At 46.8% G+C, this 16,982-nt stretch overlaps 2 protein-coding genes across 2 annotated transcripts; both read right to left on the minus strand.

The window, feature by feature from the left end:
* Nucleotides 1-186: 186 nt before the first annotated feature.
* Nucleotides 187-6,779, minus strand: LOC128763471 (sodium- and chloride-dependent GABA transporter 2-like). Its single transcript, XM_053872254.1, has 12 exons — nt 6,650-6,779; nt 5,694-5,834; nt 4,809-4,896; nt 4,606-4,738; nt 4,301-4,539; nt 4,108-4,232; nt 2,915-3,027; nt 2,714-2,851; nt 2,546-2,648; nt 1,667-1,767; nt 1,422-1,592; nt 187-306 (listed from the first exon to the last, which is right to left on the minus strand). Exons 1-12 carry the CDS (start codon nt 6,762-6,764, stop codon nt 187-189), a joined length of 1,587 nt encoding a protein of 528 aa, XP_053728229.1. The 5' UTR covers nt 6,765-6,779.
* Nucleotides 6,780-8,339: 1,560 nt separating this feature from the next.
* vwa7 (von Willebrand factor A domain containing 7) lies at nt 8,340-16,298 on the minus strand. The gene is made up of 17 exons (XM_053872255.1): nt 16,206-16,298; nt 15,182-15,473; nt 14,880-15,113; nt 14,715-14,811; nt 12,836-12,970; nt 12,582-12,777; nt 12,335-12,504; nt 12,152-12,264; nt 11,961-12,077; nt 11,687-11,893; nt 11,127-11,259; nt 10,907-11,059; nt 10,749-10,841; nt 10,414-10,688; nt 10,167-10,303; nt 8,878-9,037; nt 8,340-8,813 (listed from the first exon to the last, which is right to left on the minus strand). Exons 2-17 carry the CDS (start codon nt 15,365-15,367, stop codon nt 8,340-8,342), a joined length of 2,880 nt encoding a protein of 959 aa, XP_053728230.1. The 5' UTR covers nt 15,368-15,473; nt 16,206-16,298.
* Nucleotides 16,299-16,982: the final 684 nt, after the last annotated feature.

Raw genomic sequence — 16,982 nt, forward strand, 5'->3', positions numbered from 1 at the left:
ACCAGCATACTTCAACAAGACCATCAACTCTCTATTGGTTTATTGCTCTTCCGCAAACAAAGTGGAATTGACGTAAAAACAGGTATAAATAATTTGGGCTTTGGTGAGAAGACAGCATCAGCCAGAAAAGGTGGCGACACTCATTTAGAATGAGACGGATTAAATGTGAATCTGGTCTGGCAGTGGTCAGTACAAGTCCTGTGTCACCCGAGAACAGGCTGCGTCATCCATCAGGGCCTCCTCCGTCCGGCAGGTCAGTGAGTGGGCGCTCTCAGAAGGCGCTGGCCTGCACAGCTGATGTAGACGCTGACAAACAAAAACACATTCCAAATGTTAAAACAAAACCAAAACTCTCTATCAGGCAGTGTTTTGTTATCGTGGCCTTCTCATCGAGACACCAGTTTGTTCAGTGTCACCTATTGTCTGAATTATATGGCGGGTTTTTATGGATAAATGAAATTAAAATGTATTTTTTATTAAGTTATCATACAGATTTGGAAACATTTTGATTCACAGTTGACAACTATTACTACTTAGTTGCATTTTTCCGTTTTCAAAACCATTACTCCACACAGAAAAAAAGTACATTTAATCTATTTATTATTATTGTTATTATTATTACTATTACTGGTAGTATTCCAATGCACAAATAAATGTTAATGTAAACTATAATAATATTTAATATAAAAACATCTCACATCAGTTCACATCAGACCGGGAAAAAGTGCGGCCTGGGGGCCATATGCGGCCCAATGCCTGTATTTTTGTGGCCCATTTGACATCAGACTAAAACCATAACTAATATGTGCCTTTTTTGTTCTCTCTTTTAGTCACCGCCACCACTTCAGCAGTAAATATAGCATGTTCTAGCTTCAAGATTTTTTTTCTTGTTCCTCAAAATACATTGAAGTTATACTGAAAATATATTTTGAAATAAATTGGCTTTTTATCTTGAACACCTAGTCCATAGTTGATTTATATTCAAATTAAGTGGATATAAAATGCAATATTTCCATAGGTTTCATGGCCTATTTACACTTCTTAATATCCTTACTTACATTTCATCTTCTTAGGTTCATTTTGTCCTTGTTATTTACGTGTATATTTTGGATATTTTTCCGTTATGTTTTGCAGTCATCTCTGTCTTTCTCTCCATGATGGCCCCTCACACCTGTTACAGTTTCTAATGTGGCCCTTTAGGAAATGTTATTGCTCACCTCTGATCTATATCATACATAAAATGTCTCATACTCAGTCGGTCAGGGGCCACTAGAGGCAAAGTCTTGGGAGGGCTGGGCTGCAGACCACAGGGAGTGAGGGGCCTTTTTCTTCTCCTCTTTTTTCCAGCTTCATCTTACAATTGAATCATTTTCTCTTATTCTCCTTTTTGGAGCAGAAGCAAAAGCGTGTGCAGCACCTACCTTTTTGAGTGGTCCGGTCCCGGTGCCGAGTCTGTACAGAGCCCAGCCTGGTACCAGCAGGATGGAGGAGAGCGCCGCAATCCAGCCTATCACGTAGGCCCAGTCTGGATACACGTACCAGCGGTTGAAGGTGAGCGGCTGGTACTCCACCAGAGAACATATGAAGGATGCCTGGGGGAACATGGAGCAGAAACGTGTGATGGTGTGGGGTGAGGTGGACGATGGTCTGCTCCTGAGCAACTGACCAGAGAGACGGCGGGCGTGACATAGAGCCAGCAGATTTTGAAGTAGGCATTGGCGCGTTCACCAGTCATGTCTCGGATGATGCCGTAGATCTTATCAGCTCCTGCCGTCACAGGACAGAGAACCTGCTTTGAAAGTCTTAAAAAAATGACATTGAATTCTTTAATCCAACAGCATAAACCTGTCATTCTTAACCATAGAGCCGCGAGCGCCTCCTAGAGGGCTACTAAAAGTTTTTTGTTTGACACCTTTGGGCCACGAGACGCTCAGTTTAATACCTTTGCCACATATGGTGGCAGTAGTGAGTCATTATATTGATTTGGCTGCTGCAAATCTGTGATAGTTACCAAGCATGGAGAAGTTTTGATGAGAAAAATGATAAAGAAAGCGATGCCACCTCCACAAGAGTAAAAACTGTTCATGGAGGCACCTTTCAAAATTAATTCGAAAATTTTATGGCGATATTTTCATTTTGACTTTTCTTATATCTTAGTTAGAGTTTATTTTGAAAATTGAATATTATATTTTATGATATTTTGACATTTTTTATTATATTTATTTAATTCAGAATTTCATTCATGATGTACAATTTTCTCAATAGTTTGCATCAAGTGTATATTTTTGTCTTTTTTCTTTAATATATTTGACCTGGTTCTGCTGTGGGTTGGACTTTTCAATGACAAATATATATATGTTTGCGACGATCACATGGTTTCATGTCATTTCACAAGGTTGTGGTTTGTTTACGAGTAAGTAGATTAAACGTGGTTCAATTTAATGGGCCCCGGTCCCCCCGAGATCAAAAAGGTCAAGGACCCCTGACCTAAACTGCACCATTTGAAATGTGCTGTGATTCTATCGTGGAGGTGACTGGAACCTACCAAAAATCCAGCCCATGGCCAAGCTCTCAAACACACAGAGGAAGAGGATGCAGGCGCCGTTGCAAGCGTAGTAGTCGAAGAGCTGAAATGCGTACATCCCTCCCTGTGGGCCAGAGCTTTATTGTTCTGACAGAAACAATGTGTATCGTTTACCCCTCCCGTACGGACCTCTGTGACCATGATGAGCTGGAGGACGAAGCATGTGAGGCAGAACAGCAAGAGGAAACGTTCCCGCCGACCCGGCCGTCGCATCACGGTGGGAAACAAGTCGATGATGGAAGTCATCACCACTTCCATGGCAACAAACTGCTCAAGACACAGACACGGTGACGTGTTTGTGGGACGTCTGTGGACGAAGTGTCGGCTCACTTCTGTGTCCAGGCCCAGGAGGATCAGCATGACGAAGAAACAGATGGACCACAACTGAGGCAGCGGCATCATGGCCACCGCCTGAGGGTAGGCGATGAAGGCCAGGCCTGGACCTGCCACACAACAGAAAGAAAACACTCTTGCTCTTGATAGTATAGGAGGAGCAGTGCAGTTTTGTGAAGCCGAAGAAGGGACTTCATCAGGTTCCTGTGGGAGTTCTGTCAGAGCTGAAGAAGGTATGGGGTGCGGTGGTGATGGGCCAATGAGGCCTCATGAAACAGTGTCCTCATCTTCAGAGCTCTCAAGGTGGCGCTCTCGGCTCTAAAATCTTTGCATTTGACCAACAATTTAAATGAAACTTTGTGATGGGCTAGTGAGGCTTCGTGAAACATTGTCCTTATTTTTAAAGCTCAGTAGGTGGCACTGTTGGTTTAAAAATGAGGTGAAGTTTCATCGTAATGGTTGGTCAAATTTTTGAGCAGAGAGCGCCGTCGAGTGGGCTCTGAAAATAAGGACATTGTTTCATGAAGCCTCGCCAGCCCATCACTAAGTAAAGGCTGTCTGACCTGCTACAAGTGAGAACTGGGCTTCCTATGATGCCCTTTTTTTAATCTCTTGTCAGAGACTACAGGGGCTCAGCCATCCAGCCAGGATACCACCAGGAAGTGATGGGCCGGCGAGGTTTCATGAAACAGTGTCCTCCGATCTATGTTCTAAAGTCTATTGATTTGAACAGCCATTTTAATGAAACTTCACCTCATTTTTAAACCAACTGTGCCACCAACTGAGCTCTAAAAATCAGCATACTGTTTCATGAAGCCTCATTGACCCATCTCTACCACCAGGCATGTTCATGTTAGAGGGTGGACCCCGGGGAACACTGGTGCGTTTTGGTCTATTGGTTAATCTGAAAATGTTCGGTGAAATAGTCTGGACCTTCTCGCGGCAACAGGGCACAGTCCTTGTGCAACTCTTGGTTACAGGTATTTGTCATTTTTGCAGCCGTTTTATCGCCACTCGTATTCAGCTGCAGGTGTTTGTGTGGTGGATTAGCAACAAACTTTCCACACCTGATGGAACTGGACCCTCACAGCAGCTAATATGACTAGCTTGACTCAGTTTGCCCTCAAGTACAGCACCCAAAGTTGCCTGAAACAACCCTGGCACCCTCTTGTTTCTCTAGCTGTTCTTACCGGACTCTGCCACCTCATCGATGGGGACGCCTTGCTCGTGTGCCATGAATCCAAGAACAGAGAAGACGGCAAATCCAGCCACCACGCTGGTGCCACTGTTCAGCAGGCACAGCCAGAAACAGTCCCTGAAAAACACGCACGACGCGTCAAACACAGCTCGCGCCCACAGCTCGCGCCACCCAGGTCCCCGTACTTGTAGCAGTTGTTGTGGCGAGGGTTGTAGCTGCCCAGGACTATGAGGGAGCCCACTCCCACACTGTAGGAGAAGAAGATCTGCGCCACGGCCTCCATCCAGACCTGCGCGTCCAGGAGCTTGGAGGGCTCAGGAAGGAGATAGTACAAGACCCCTTGCTTGGCTCCTGGGAGTGTGAGCCCACGGATGAGCAGAACCACCAGCGTCACGTACGGGAAGGTGGCGGTGAAGTACACCACCTGGGCCACCTCCACGTTAGCACCTCACGTGTGGCTTTACAGACCAGCGACGTCAGGAAAACATACCTTTCCTGTGGATCTGACGCCTTTCCAGATGCAAAAGTAGCAGATGACCCACATCAGCATGAGACAGAGCAGTATCTCCCACCTGATGTGGCCCACCTCCTCAATACCCCCTGAGAGCTTCAGCACCCGCCGCCTGCAACGTTCAACGACAATTTCATGAAGCTTCTCGTGATCCAAGTTTGAATTTACAGTTTGTGACTTACTCCCAGAATTCAGTGGCAGCAGAGGTGGTGTTGGTCCTGTTTCTCCAGTCCAGTGTCTTATTGCCCGGGGAAAAGTCTACGCAGTCCTCTAACAGGATTGAAAATGATCAGATTTCTTTCTCAAAGATAGGAAACACCGGCCCGTTAGCAGCTCCTTCAGGGCACTGGCGGACCTACTCAGCAAGTTTGACAGGACTATCACTTAATGTTGGCGTTGTGAAGCCTGTCAGCCACTAGAGGGAGCCAGATGTCTACTTTATTATACAGGGCCCTTAGAGCGTGGCGTCAGATTCCGTCATGCGGGGCCAAAATTGTTTGACAGACAACTTATATTTATCGGTCTGTAAACTGCGTTCTTAGAAAAGGAATTTACGAGCAGCGTGAAACGACATGAGGGAATATCTGTTAGCACTGTGACACCATTTGGAATTTATTATCAAAACTGACATAACAACAAAGGTTCAAAGGGACCCCAACATCAACCTGTTACCTGGTACTTTGTCTGGACCTGAAGACAGACTTTATTAGAATTACACGGTTGAAGTCGACGCAGCACTTCCAGTAGTTGAGCTGCCTACAATACTCAATATGGACATGTATATACTAAACCTGGTATATATGATGTGCAGATGAGGCTTCATGATACAGCGCCCCGTTCTCAGAGCCCACTAGATGGCACTCTCTGCTCTAAAATCTTTGGATGTAACCAACTATTTCCATGAAACTTCATCTCATCTTTAAACCAACAGCGCCACCTGCTGAGCTCTAAAAAATAAAGACACTGTTTCATGAAGCCTCACTGGGCCCATCACTGCATGTAAGTGATAGATTATGCAGATGTTGCGTCATGAGGATTCACATCCCAAACTGGTAGCTCAGACCGACCTGTGTTCCAGTCATTAAAGCAGCTGGACCAAGGCAGCTGAGGGCTGAAGGAGAAGATCAGGTAGAGCAAGGACCAGGACAGTATGATGATGTAGGTCATGCAGCTGTAGAGGAGGATCAGCAGACCACCGTAGCCAATCCCTGCCCACAATCATTTTGGAACATGGTCGATAAAGACACTTGATGGAAGTTCATGCAGAGGCACTGACAGAAAGAGAGAGGCTTCTGTCGGTAGGTTAGGAAGTGAGTGACAGATCAGATGCGTGAGAACATGAGTCTGTGCCACAGGTCAAGTGGTTCACATCCAAATAACACACGGTATTTGTATGACATGTTAATGTGTCTGTGTGATTTTAATGTTTAACTTTGATAAATGTTTCAAAAACTCAATTTCCAAACTTTGGTGGACACTCCTCTCCTGGTTACCAAGTAGCTGGTAACCGCAAGTGAACCAGCAGCTGCCTTCTGAGTTTGTTCTTTCAGTCCTGCTTATATCTCCCATCAAACATGGCAGAACATTTTTCATCAGTGGTCAAACTGACCAACAAACGGAGGCAGCAACCTTCCATCGTTCCATCGTGTTCTGACTCTGACACTTAATGTCCTTGTCAATTTAAGTAACAGTTCTGCTTAGAATATTGCAATATCATTGGAAAGTGAGTTTTCTTTTTTCCTGTTGATAACTACAGTCAAAACTGTTGAAATGTTCAGTCAAAAATTTTTATTATTATTAATATTATTATCTCTTATAATGAGAGAATGCTTGCAACTTCTATGAAAAAAAAAACTCTCAAACACAAATGTTTTACCATAATAAATAGCTGTTCAGTGACTTCCTGTGAAACTTGTGACATGCTTTATCTAAATATTGGTTTTAAATCTCCAGCTAATGCTTGAGCGATTTGATAACAGAAGGTTTGTTTAATCTTGAAGACATGAAAACCTTGTGAACCTACCTTCTGCCAGTGGACACAGCTTCTTCCAGCAGGTCACACTTCCCTCCTGAGAGTACTGGCCGATGGTGGTCTCAAGCAAGAAGAGAGGGACCCCACATGTCAGCACGAACACCATGTACGGCACCAAGAAGGCCCCTAGAAGAACACGAATGAGTTCCCTCTCGGGGATTCATCTTTAAACCATCTCACCTCCGCCGTTCTTGTAGCAGAGGTAGGGAAACCTCCACACGTTCCCCAGACCCACAACATTTCCTGCCACCGCCAGGAGAAACTCCACTTTGCTGCCCCACTGTCCTCGTTCCTCCACCTTCCCTCCATCAGAGCCACATATTCTCCTCCACATCCTGACTCTCCGTGGCTTGTCTTCACATTGAAGCAGAGTGCAAAGTCAGTTCCGTGCGTGCAGAGTAATGAGCAACTCCTGAGTCTCCTGGTCAGTTTAACCTGAGGGAAGATGTCAATCATCTACTGCAGCGGGTTTTTCCAACCGGGTGCCGCTGTCAGGTGAACGGTGGGAAAATGATGGGAGATATGATGCCATTAAATCATGACAATGAGAAGGTGTTGAGGAGCAACCAAGGTGAGGAGATGATCACCTGGATTGGCTGCCATTCTTTCTCTCCACTCTACTGTAGAGCTCCAGTGTGTTGATGCGCTGATCTGTCCCTCAGTCAAAGCAGCGCTGCTGTGGTGCGCCGCGCTCCTCTTCCCACACGCTCACAGCCAAGAAGCCTGCACAACTTCCAGCTGTTTTTAAAGCTGATGCGCCTCTAACTGGACCACACACTTTCACCACAGAACCATGGAGGGAGGGAGGGAGGTATCCTTGTCGGAGCCGCCACCATGCCAAAGACTGTCTGCACCGCAGAGCTAACAGAGCTAACGTGACGTCTCACTTCAATACTTTATTGATACTCATGGTCAAAGTTTGCTTTGTGGTTTAAAAGTTGGCTAAAAACAAAATGCACAACAAAATAAACGCGCTCCAAAATGTGAAGAGAGAAAGAATCATTGTTTTTATGAAGCAAGTTCAGGCAAAGAATGCTAAGGATTTGTGTCTGGAAACTCAAAACTACAATCAAATCATGCAAAAAGAGAAGTGATAACACCACAACAGTTATTTAAAGCAAGTAAATAAATAAATAGATCATGATATATTTTGCTATATTGCCCATCGCTTTCTGGCAAAATAACAACCGAGTGTCGAGTAGCTACAGTTTTTCAAAAATGAATAGGGATTTTCTATAGGACTTTAAGCACTAGTGCGCTTTGGCGCCAAGGGTGTAGTGGCACGAAAAAGGTTGAAAAACACTGGTGTACTGTGTTGGCTCTTCAAATTCTTTCAGTCACACCTCTTAGAAAAGTGCAACAATCTCAGCATCAGTTTCTTTTCCTTTGTTGGTCCACGTGCTGAGCATTTGAGCCCTGTTGTCATTCTCTCCAGAAAAAAAACACCACACTATGCTTTTCTATGAAATCAATATAATTGCAATACAAATATTTTGTACTTATTGTGTCAAAAGAGGGGATGGTGTGTACACCCTCAGACAAACCCTTCTTTGTAAACATTGTGTGCGTCTCCAGTCATGACTCCGCCCCCCTTTGCTCGGGAGGATGCACAGGAGAAGGTGGAGGACTTGCTATGGCAACACCTGACGTCAAAAACCAAGAAGGAGGAGGAGGAAGAATTTCAATCTTTATCAAAGAAGAACAGTATTATAAACAAGAGCGCTCTGGTGGTGCTGACGGGCCGGGCTCTGTTGGCGTCAGTTCCTCTGTCGCTCAGCTGCTCCGATGTCAGATGGCAGCGCTTCATGTTCCCGGCCGAGTCCCAAACCAGCAGCTCCGCCCGACGGGAGCAGCAGCTGGAGGTGTAGGTGAGCCACAGGGGCTGAGAGGAGGCCCACTGCGAGAGGTTCAGGGGGGGGTCTCCGCTCTCCAGTCGCACCTCACGTTCCTCAGTCCCTCCCTCCTGCCGGGTGGGAGCAAGGCCGCTGAAGCGGGTGAGCACCCCGTCACCTCTCTGGAGCTGGAGGGCAGCCAGACCAGAGCGCCCCCTGTCTGACAGAGCCACTGATACACTCCATGTAGAGTTGGTGCAAGAGGCGGCGCACGAGGAGTCCAGCAGAGCAGCAGTGCAGGAGGGAGGGGAGGTGTCAGGGTCCTGGAGGGGACAGACAGATCAGTCCGGCACCACCGACACCAGTGCACGGCTCCTTCATGCTCACCGGTGGAACCACAGGCAGGTAGACCACTGCGTAGTTGCCGTCCGCTGAGTTGAGAGCTTGAACTGTCAGGGTGAGCGTGACGGTGGCGCCGGCGCGAGCGCCAGCTGGAGTGTGGAGCCCCACCTGGCCGTGGAACTGCTCGCGCTCCCCAACAGGAAACCTGGTGGTCAGACACAGGAAGTGACGCTTGGTGAAGGGGAGTCCTGCCTCAGCCACGGCCCTTCAGTCCTTCACATATCCATACTGTCGCTCACGACTATAGTGAAGAGAACCAGCGCTACATGTTGATGTCGTGAACAGCCAAGTTTGGGGTTCGATACAAGCCCACAAGTCATTTGGCTGCTTTCAACAAACAAAAAGTTGATGCAGAAACGCTGCCGTCGAGGGAAAGATTGGAGCGTAGCTCATGCTGCAGTCTCCTCAAGTGCGGCTTCATTGTTTCCTTCTTTATTCTACCATGTCATTGATGCCTATATACCTATGGTGGTTAACAACTAAGTTGGCACATTATTTCATTTCAAATCTTTTTTTTTTCTATTAAAGTGGACACTTACATAGCCGTAACAGTAAACTGATGTCACTTTTTTTTTTGTATATTATTAAGCACATGTGCTTTTCTTGACAGTTTTTTACAGAGCAAAATGAAAGTGTAGAAATGCTGAGTTGGAATTTTGTATTTATTTGAATTCAGGTAACTAAAATATATTATGCAGTTAATTAGCTTTTGCTAATTATATGAATCATGCTATTGAGCAAATAAACATAGTAATATTGGCAAAATGAAGAAATAATAGCAATAGTAATTCACAGAACAGCAGAAATGTAGTTGCTACAACAATGAAATGTCAGAATACGTCGTTGACACAATTAAAAAATCTTACTGCAAAGGGTTGCTTTGAAAATTTAAGTTATTTCAATGTATCTTCTTTTAAACTGTATTTCCTGGTCAAATTTTTGTTTGTTTGTTTTTGACCAAGGTGGCCATTTTGTAAAGTTTTTCTGGCTGTTACTGGATAGACATTTCTCATTCTCATCTGATGCCAGACTGCAGTGTGAGTATGTGTGAGACGACTGAAGCAGAAGGACAAACACACATCAGGGCCACTTTAGATACCACGGCGAGCCTCCCTCAGCTTAATAACCACAGACAATATGGACTGCTGAGCACAGCATGGCATTATTGCTCCATGTGGCGTCATGCTCAGGTGCTGCGCATCACCTGTGGTTCCCCAAAAAGCACCCTGTTCTTCCGTTTTGACAGGCAGAAGTTGCTGTGGTTTGGGAAGTACCTGTGAGGACCTGTGGTGTGTAAATATCCGCAGTCGTCGTCCGCGGTCAGACTGAAAAGTCGTTCCGGTCCGTGGTTCGTGATGTCAAAGTCCACTGTGGTACTGTGACCAGGTACCAAAAGAGGGACGGACGATACCTTCAGAAGAGAAGTAGAGCTTATCAGAAGTCGGACTGATAGTCAACTGCCGGGTTTGTACTCTTCAGGACTGGAGCTCGGGACCAAACATGAGTCCAGAGGATGCCTACCTGTATCTGCACATGCGTGGGGTGTATCATCTCAGCGGCCACCCGCTCCAGCCTGTTCCCTCGGCCGTCACGCCCGGTCAGTCGGACACTGAAGGGCACTCTTGGGATAGATTCCACCCAGCCCACAAGCTCCTCCACCGATGGCGACGCCATGGACGAGGAGTTTAAAAAGACCTGCTCGAGGCTCTGCTCCTCGGAGCCCAGCAGCGTCACGTGACTGAAGGTCGTGTCCCGATTCAGGCCTGTCACTGACAGAACCAGGAAGGCAGACGTACCTAAGGGAAAAGCATGAGGTCACTATTCAAACAGTGGTGTTTTCAACCATCACCATCCACCTGCTATAGGGCTGCCCTCCACCCTTGCTAGTCCAGGATGAGTCTCATTGGTCACAGTGGCGAAGTAGTAGAAGAAATCCACACTGCTGTTGGCTGCAAGGGAACAAAGCTTGGTGACAAGAATGTGCTGATCATGCGCCGTCTCACTGTGGTGTTACCGATCACGCTGAATGTGATGCGTCCGTCAGACTTGGCCCTCAGACTCCACGGCCCTGGCTGGATGGGAGGAAGCAGATGAATGCGGTGCAAACCTTCAAACTGCTGACAGACAGCCAGGGTGCCTCCTGGGCTCAGCAGTGACTGAGTCTGGCCTGGATCAGAGAGGACAGCCAGAGTGAAATGTGTGACGAAAGACAAGTTGAGCGTCGCAGTGTTTACCTGACGGATCAGTCAGGACACTTTCTCTGAGGACACCAGCGATGTGCAGGGTGACGTCCGTTACTGAGCTGTCAACTCTGAAGGAGTGGAGCGACGTTGAATCCTCCTCAGATTCCACGTGAAGGAGAGTGACCTGAGGAATCACAGGAGCTTTTCTTGATTCTGTCACTGTTCCTTTACAACAGTGTTTTTCAACCTTTTTCATCCCTAGCACTCTTTCTCTCTTCACATTTTGGAGCACAATTATTTTGTTGTGCATTTAGTTTTTCTCCAACTTTTAAACCACAAAGGAAACTTTGACATGAGTGTCGATCAAGATCAAGTAATAAACAAGGAATATGTTTCTTTGTAGACATGACATAAGCGTCATAGCACCAATGTGCTTTCGCTGCTTCTCTTCATCTCATTCGCTCTCTAGTAAAGCGCTGAGCTTTGTGCGCATGATGTGCTCGTGAATTTTCCAAACTGTTCCCATTGGTCACTTTTATCGAGCTTGTATTGGCCTGGAACTGATCTAGTCATTTATAAGGAACTCTGCTCTGACTGAAGGGCAGAAGCACCTTGTCAGCAGCTGTGTTGTCCTCCACGATGCTGGAGACTCTGTGGATGTCTGAGTTGCTGGTGAAGATGGTCAGTCCTCCTGAAGCAGCGGACAGAGAGGAATAGAGGTCGAAGCGATTTGGGGAAAGGCCTCTCTTCTTCCTCCTCCTCCTCCTCCCTCGGGATTCTGTGGTGTATTTGGGGTCTTCCGTTAAAAGGAACGTCACCTTGTTGGAAAATAAAACGGAAGACACTTGAGTTCCTGAAGGTTCCAAGTGGTGCAGTTTGTCTCACCTTGCTCTGCTTGTCCAGAGCCAGAGCCTTCACCACGTCGAACAAGTGAGCGTCTTTGGGTGACGCATCTGTGAACACGAAGATCTCCGACAACGGCGGGCTGTGAGTGAGCGCCAACTGCAACGCCCCCACCAAAAAAGCCATCGTAATTGTTCTCAACACTGGGGTCTCTTCTTTGAAAGGCTCCTCACCTGGATGGCAGAGAGACACATCTCTGGTTCGTCTCCTCCTCCCAGTGCCATCAGATTCTCCATGTACTCCATGAACTGTGAGGGGTCCTCGGTTTCGTACACTGGTCCCACCTCTGCCGATGGATATGGTTGGATTCTAAGTCTGCATTTGTGGCCCAGTTCCAGTTGGCATCGAAGACTCACCCGGGTCATGAAAGGGGACCAGCAGGAAGGTGCCAAGTCGCTCAGGTCCACTGGCTCGACTCTGGATGATGGAATGGGCCCTGAGGCGAGCGGCTGTGATCTCTTCGAACATGCTGCCGGTGGTGTCCAGCACGAAAACCAGGGCCGGGACCTGCTTCACACTGAAGAGCCTAAGTGACAGACAGAGCAGTCACCTGACTGAGCGCCAGGGCAGAGCTGAGGAAGAGCCTGACACGGTGAGCCACACCTGAGAAAGGGTTGAACCCCAACTGTGTCCCGGAGGTCCCTCAGCACCGCCGCCGTGGCCTCCTCAGCCAGGCCGGCAGCGACCTGGTGAAGGTAGTGGTGAGGCGAGAAGAGCGGGGCGGTGCTGTCCTTATTGATGCCGCCTCTGGCTCCCATGGTGCGACTTCCGTCCAGGACCCCTCCGTGACTACATTTACCTGAAAGCAACTCTGCCTTTAAAGACTGCGCAAACCATTTCATCAGTCTGGCTCCTACCTTCAGGTTTGGGCGGGGAGGAGCTGAAGTAGCCCGTGGTCAGCAGGGGGTAGCCTTGTTCCCTGTTGGTCAGACCTGGGTGGAGGTTGTTCCGGCAGGTGGCGCTAAAACATTCCATACAAGTGGGAGTGTCCCCTGTGGAGAGCCACTTTTGCTTACATGACATTACTTATCTTTCAAGGCTCACGACTGTGCGTACGTTGCAGCCGCAGCTCCGTGTTTGCAGAGCTTTTAGGCTAGTTGCAGAAACAAATTGCAGAAAATGTATTTGTTTCAAATGTGTCCAGAAAGAGGCGGGCGATATGGCAAAATATATCATGATTTATTTATTTATTTACTTACTTTAAATAACAGTTTGGATTTTGTCACTTCTCTTTTGCATGATTGTATTGTAGTTTCCAGACACAAATCCTTAGCATTCTCTGCCTGAACTTGCTTCATAAAAACAATGACACTTTCTCTCTTCACATTTTGGAGCGCATATATTTTGCTGTGCATTTAGTTTTTCGCCAGTTTTTAAACCACAAAGCAAACTTTGACAGTCCACAAGTATCAATTAAGTTTTGAAGTAAGACGTCACGTTAGCTCTGTTAGCTCTGCGGTGCAGACAGTCTTTGGCATGGTGGCGGCTCCGACAAGGATCCCTCCCTCCCTCCCTCCATGGTTCTGTGGTGAAAGTGTGTGGTCCAGTTAGAGGCGCATCAGCTTTAAAAACAGCTGGATGTTGTTGAAGCATGTGAGAAGCTTCTTGGCTGTGAGTGTGTGGGAAGAGGAGCACAGCGCACCACAGCAGCGCTGCGTTGACTGATGGACAGACCAGCGCATCAACACACTGGAGCTCTACAGTAGAGTGGAGAGAAAGAATGGCAGCCAATCCATGTGATCATCTCCTCACCTTGGTTGCTCCTCAACACCTTCTAACTGTCATGATTTCATGTCATCATTTCACAATTCATAAAAATACCATTAAAGAACATCCAGAATATCAATCCACCATGTGACAGAACTGGTGAGTTTGAGTGGGAAGGAAACTTGGCTATTTCTGCTGCTCCTTCTGGGCTAACAACAGTGACTGAGGCGTGAACTCTGGGGATTCTAGACTCCAAAGAACCAGGACCTGATAATCCACCTCTGACCCTCAGTGCTGCAAATGTTTTCTGTTCACTTCACCGAGACACGCCTGTTATGTCAACTCAGTTCTTCAACCTTCCCTCTTGCCTGACCTCCCATTAAGAACTACTGCGCTTCCAAATGAGCAGACCCACTGCTCGTCCACATTCCTAAGGTCACGGTCTCGGTATTCAAAGCCGTTATACTGGATGAAATGGGTGAAAATCCCAAAGTACCATGCAACCTATCAATGTACAAGCACGGTCTGAATGAACCCCACAGAGATCAGATCAAAAGGGGCGGTCTAAATACAAAATACATTGATGCAATGTAAGTTCTTTAAGCTCTCATCAGATTCATGTGAGAACTTTTCAACCCTTTTTTCAAGGACAGTAACCTCTATTGCCGACAAGTTGGGTAAGAATACATTGTCCATTCTTGGACAATGTATTCTTACCCAAGAATACATTGGATTCTTGGGTAAGAATCCAATGTATTCTTGGATTTCCATCTTGGATTTGGTCTCGCCCTCTCCAAGTCCTGGTTTTGACCTGGTCTTGGCACCTATTCCCTGCACTACTGTTAGTGTTGCTGGATTGATCTCAACACTAGAGTAACCAACCATCGTGAATCCCTGAAATTTGAACGCAAAGGTCTTCTAAACATAGACTTGAGAAACCTCAGTTAAACACAAAGCACTCTGACAATGAGGTTCAGAACTTGCTGAGTTTGAATCCCATTGAAGACATGTTGAGGCTCATATTCTCACTTTCAGCGAGAGGAACAGCCGCCTCCTCAGGATGCAGCAGGTGGAGGTAGATAAAGCGCTGGCCCATCTCCACCCAGTTGCTGTGGCTGTAGAAATCCTGGGGTCAAAGTCAACATGATTTTTAAGGGTGTGGATAGCAGAGGGACATTTGTCTGGGCCTGGTACCTGCAGAGAGTGAAACAGCTGGCCCAGACTGGAGCGGGCCCGAGCGTACTGGTTGGCCCGCACCGACAGCAGCGTGTGAGCCCAAAACTGCCGCAGCATGACAGTGGCACTCTCCACTTGTTCAGAGTCAAAGTGGTAGACCGGATCGGATCTGGTGGAACTCAGAAAGTCCATGGCTGCGTTGGACTTGGCCACCTCCCCAACCGCTCTCCAGAAACCCCGACCCATTCTGGCCTGAGGAAACCATGCAACAATGTTTTTAGTTTAAAAAAAAAAAAAAAAAAGGTTGTGTGTTCACCTGCCTGGTTCTCTGGTGTCCCGGATGCTCTCAGAGTCTCCAGGGTGACATTAAGAATGGCTCTCTCTGTGAGGTACTGGTGTGTGCGTGAGTCCCAGGCGAGCGTCAAGACTTGGGACCAGAAGTTGGGCAGGAAACCCCAGCATGGCAGAGCCAGAAGAAGCAGGTTGCAGAGGAAACACCACTGCATCTTTCCAAGCCTCCTGATGCCACAGCCTCTTGAGGGGCACTCGTAGTGAAGGGTCAGTGAGGCTTCATGGAACTGTGACCTAATTTTCAGAGCCCAGTAGGTGGCGCTGTTGGTTTAAAAATAAGGAGAAGTTTTATTGATTGTTCAAATCCCAATAGTTTAGAGCAGAGAGCTCCATCTAGTAGGCTCCAAAATGAGGACACTGTTTCATGAAGCCTCATCAGCCCATCACTAGTCACTGAGAATATAAGAATCAAACTTTTCATGAGCTGAACACCATATTGACCGAAGCCTGTTATTGTTTTAGGTGACTCGCTCACGTGGCCCTCCCTGTCTTCCCAACCCCACGCTGGCATTTGAGTCAGCTCCGTCACCACAGAGGCCACTATTGTTCTGTGTCGTCTTATTCACACAGAAAACTCCGGTTTTGTTCTCAAAGCTATGACAAGGGAGGGGCTACAACAAAGACGTGGCCTATAAACAAGAGGTCCCTCACTTTGCGCTCAGCCAATCCAGGGTGTCTCTAGTATCAAGAGCACAGCCCCTGCACAAGAACTTAGTTTTAAACATCTAAAAGATGGAAAGGGTTGTTAAAGGTTCTCACCTTTGTTAGGAAGGAAGTTATGGGCCCATCAAATAATAACAATATAAAGCAGGAATGAGCAATTATAAACATTAAATAAAACAATAAATGAGGGAGAAGATTGTTTCAGAATGCGCGACAGTTGACCTCATGCATTTGGGATTTAAAGTTGAATGTTATTCCAACTGGATTTCGCCCTCGTAATTCTGCGCCACCAGAGGCAATGGAAGCATTTCGACCGGATACAATGCTTACCTGACTCATCCTGTTTCCATGGAGACCGCAGGTTTGAGGAAGGTTACGTCAGTGCAGCGGCAACTTCAGAATCTTGTCCATGTCTGGTAGAGAGGGAAAGTCTTTTGGCTTGAGATGCTCCAAGACTTTGCCTGTCACTGCTGCCCCGCAGCTCCTCCCTCCATTAGTGCATGGTGCAATGACCCGCCACAATAGGGGTGAATATATTAGCAGCCAGGGGGTTCAACTGAAGACCCCCCCCCCACCCTTCTTTCCCTGTCAGCCACCCATCACTCTTGCTTTTCCTCAGCAAACCAACAGCCACTGCTTCCCACCACCTCAAACATCCTTCCTCTACTCCCTGGTTACCCCTCTTTTTATGACAGTGCTGAGGGAGGGTCTGAACTCCTGCCCATGTGGTCTTCAGATGACGTGCCAGAGAAGATTTGTACCACAGTTCATTCAATAGCCTTATTCAGTTCAACGAAACAAATGTAATGACTTGGCTGCACTGACTGTCAAATTGAAGATTTTCTATATTTTGAGGGGCGGTTACACTGGATCAGACTTGAGCAAAGTGTCCTGGGGCTCCATGCCCACCACCATGTATACTGTATATTTCATTTAGGAAGATTTGCTCTGTCTGTTTCCTGAAAATTGTTTTTGTTTTCCCACATAATCTCTATATTATTATCCCACATAATCTTTATATTATTATTATTGTTATTGTTGTTGTTGTTGTTGTTGTTGTTGTTGTTGTTGTTGTTGTTGTTGTTGTTGTTTATACTAGTAGTTGTA

The sequence above is a fragment of the Synchiropus splendidus genome, chromosome 8 (assembly GCF_027744825.2).
Source record: "Synchiropus splendidus isolate RoL2022-P1 chromosome 8, RoL_Sspl_1.0, whole genome shotgun sequence".
In the NCBI taxonomy this organism is placed as follows: Eukaryota; Metazoa; Chordata; class Actinopteri; order Syngnathiformes; family Callionymidae; genus Synchiropus; species Synchiropus splendidus.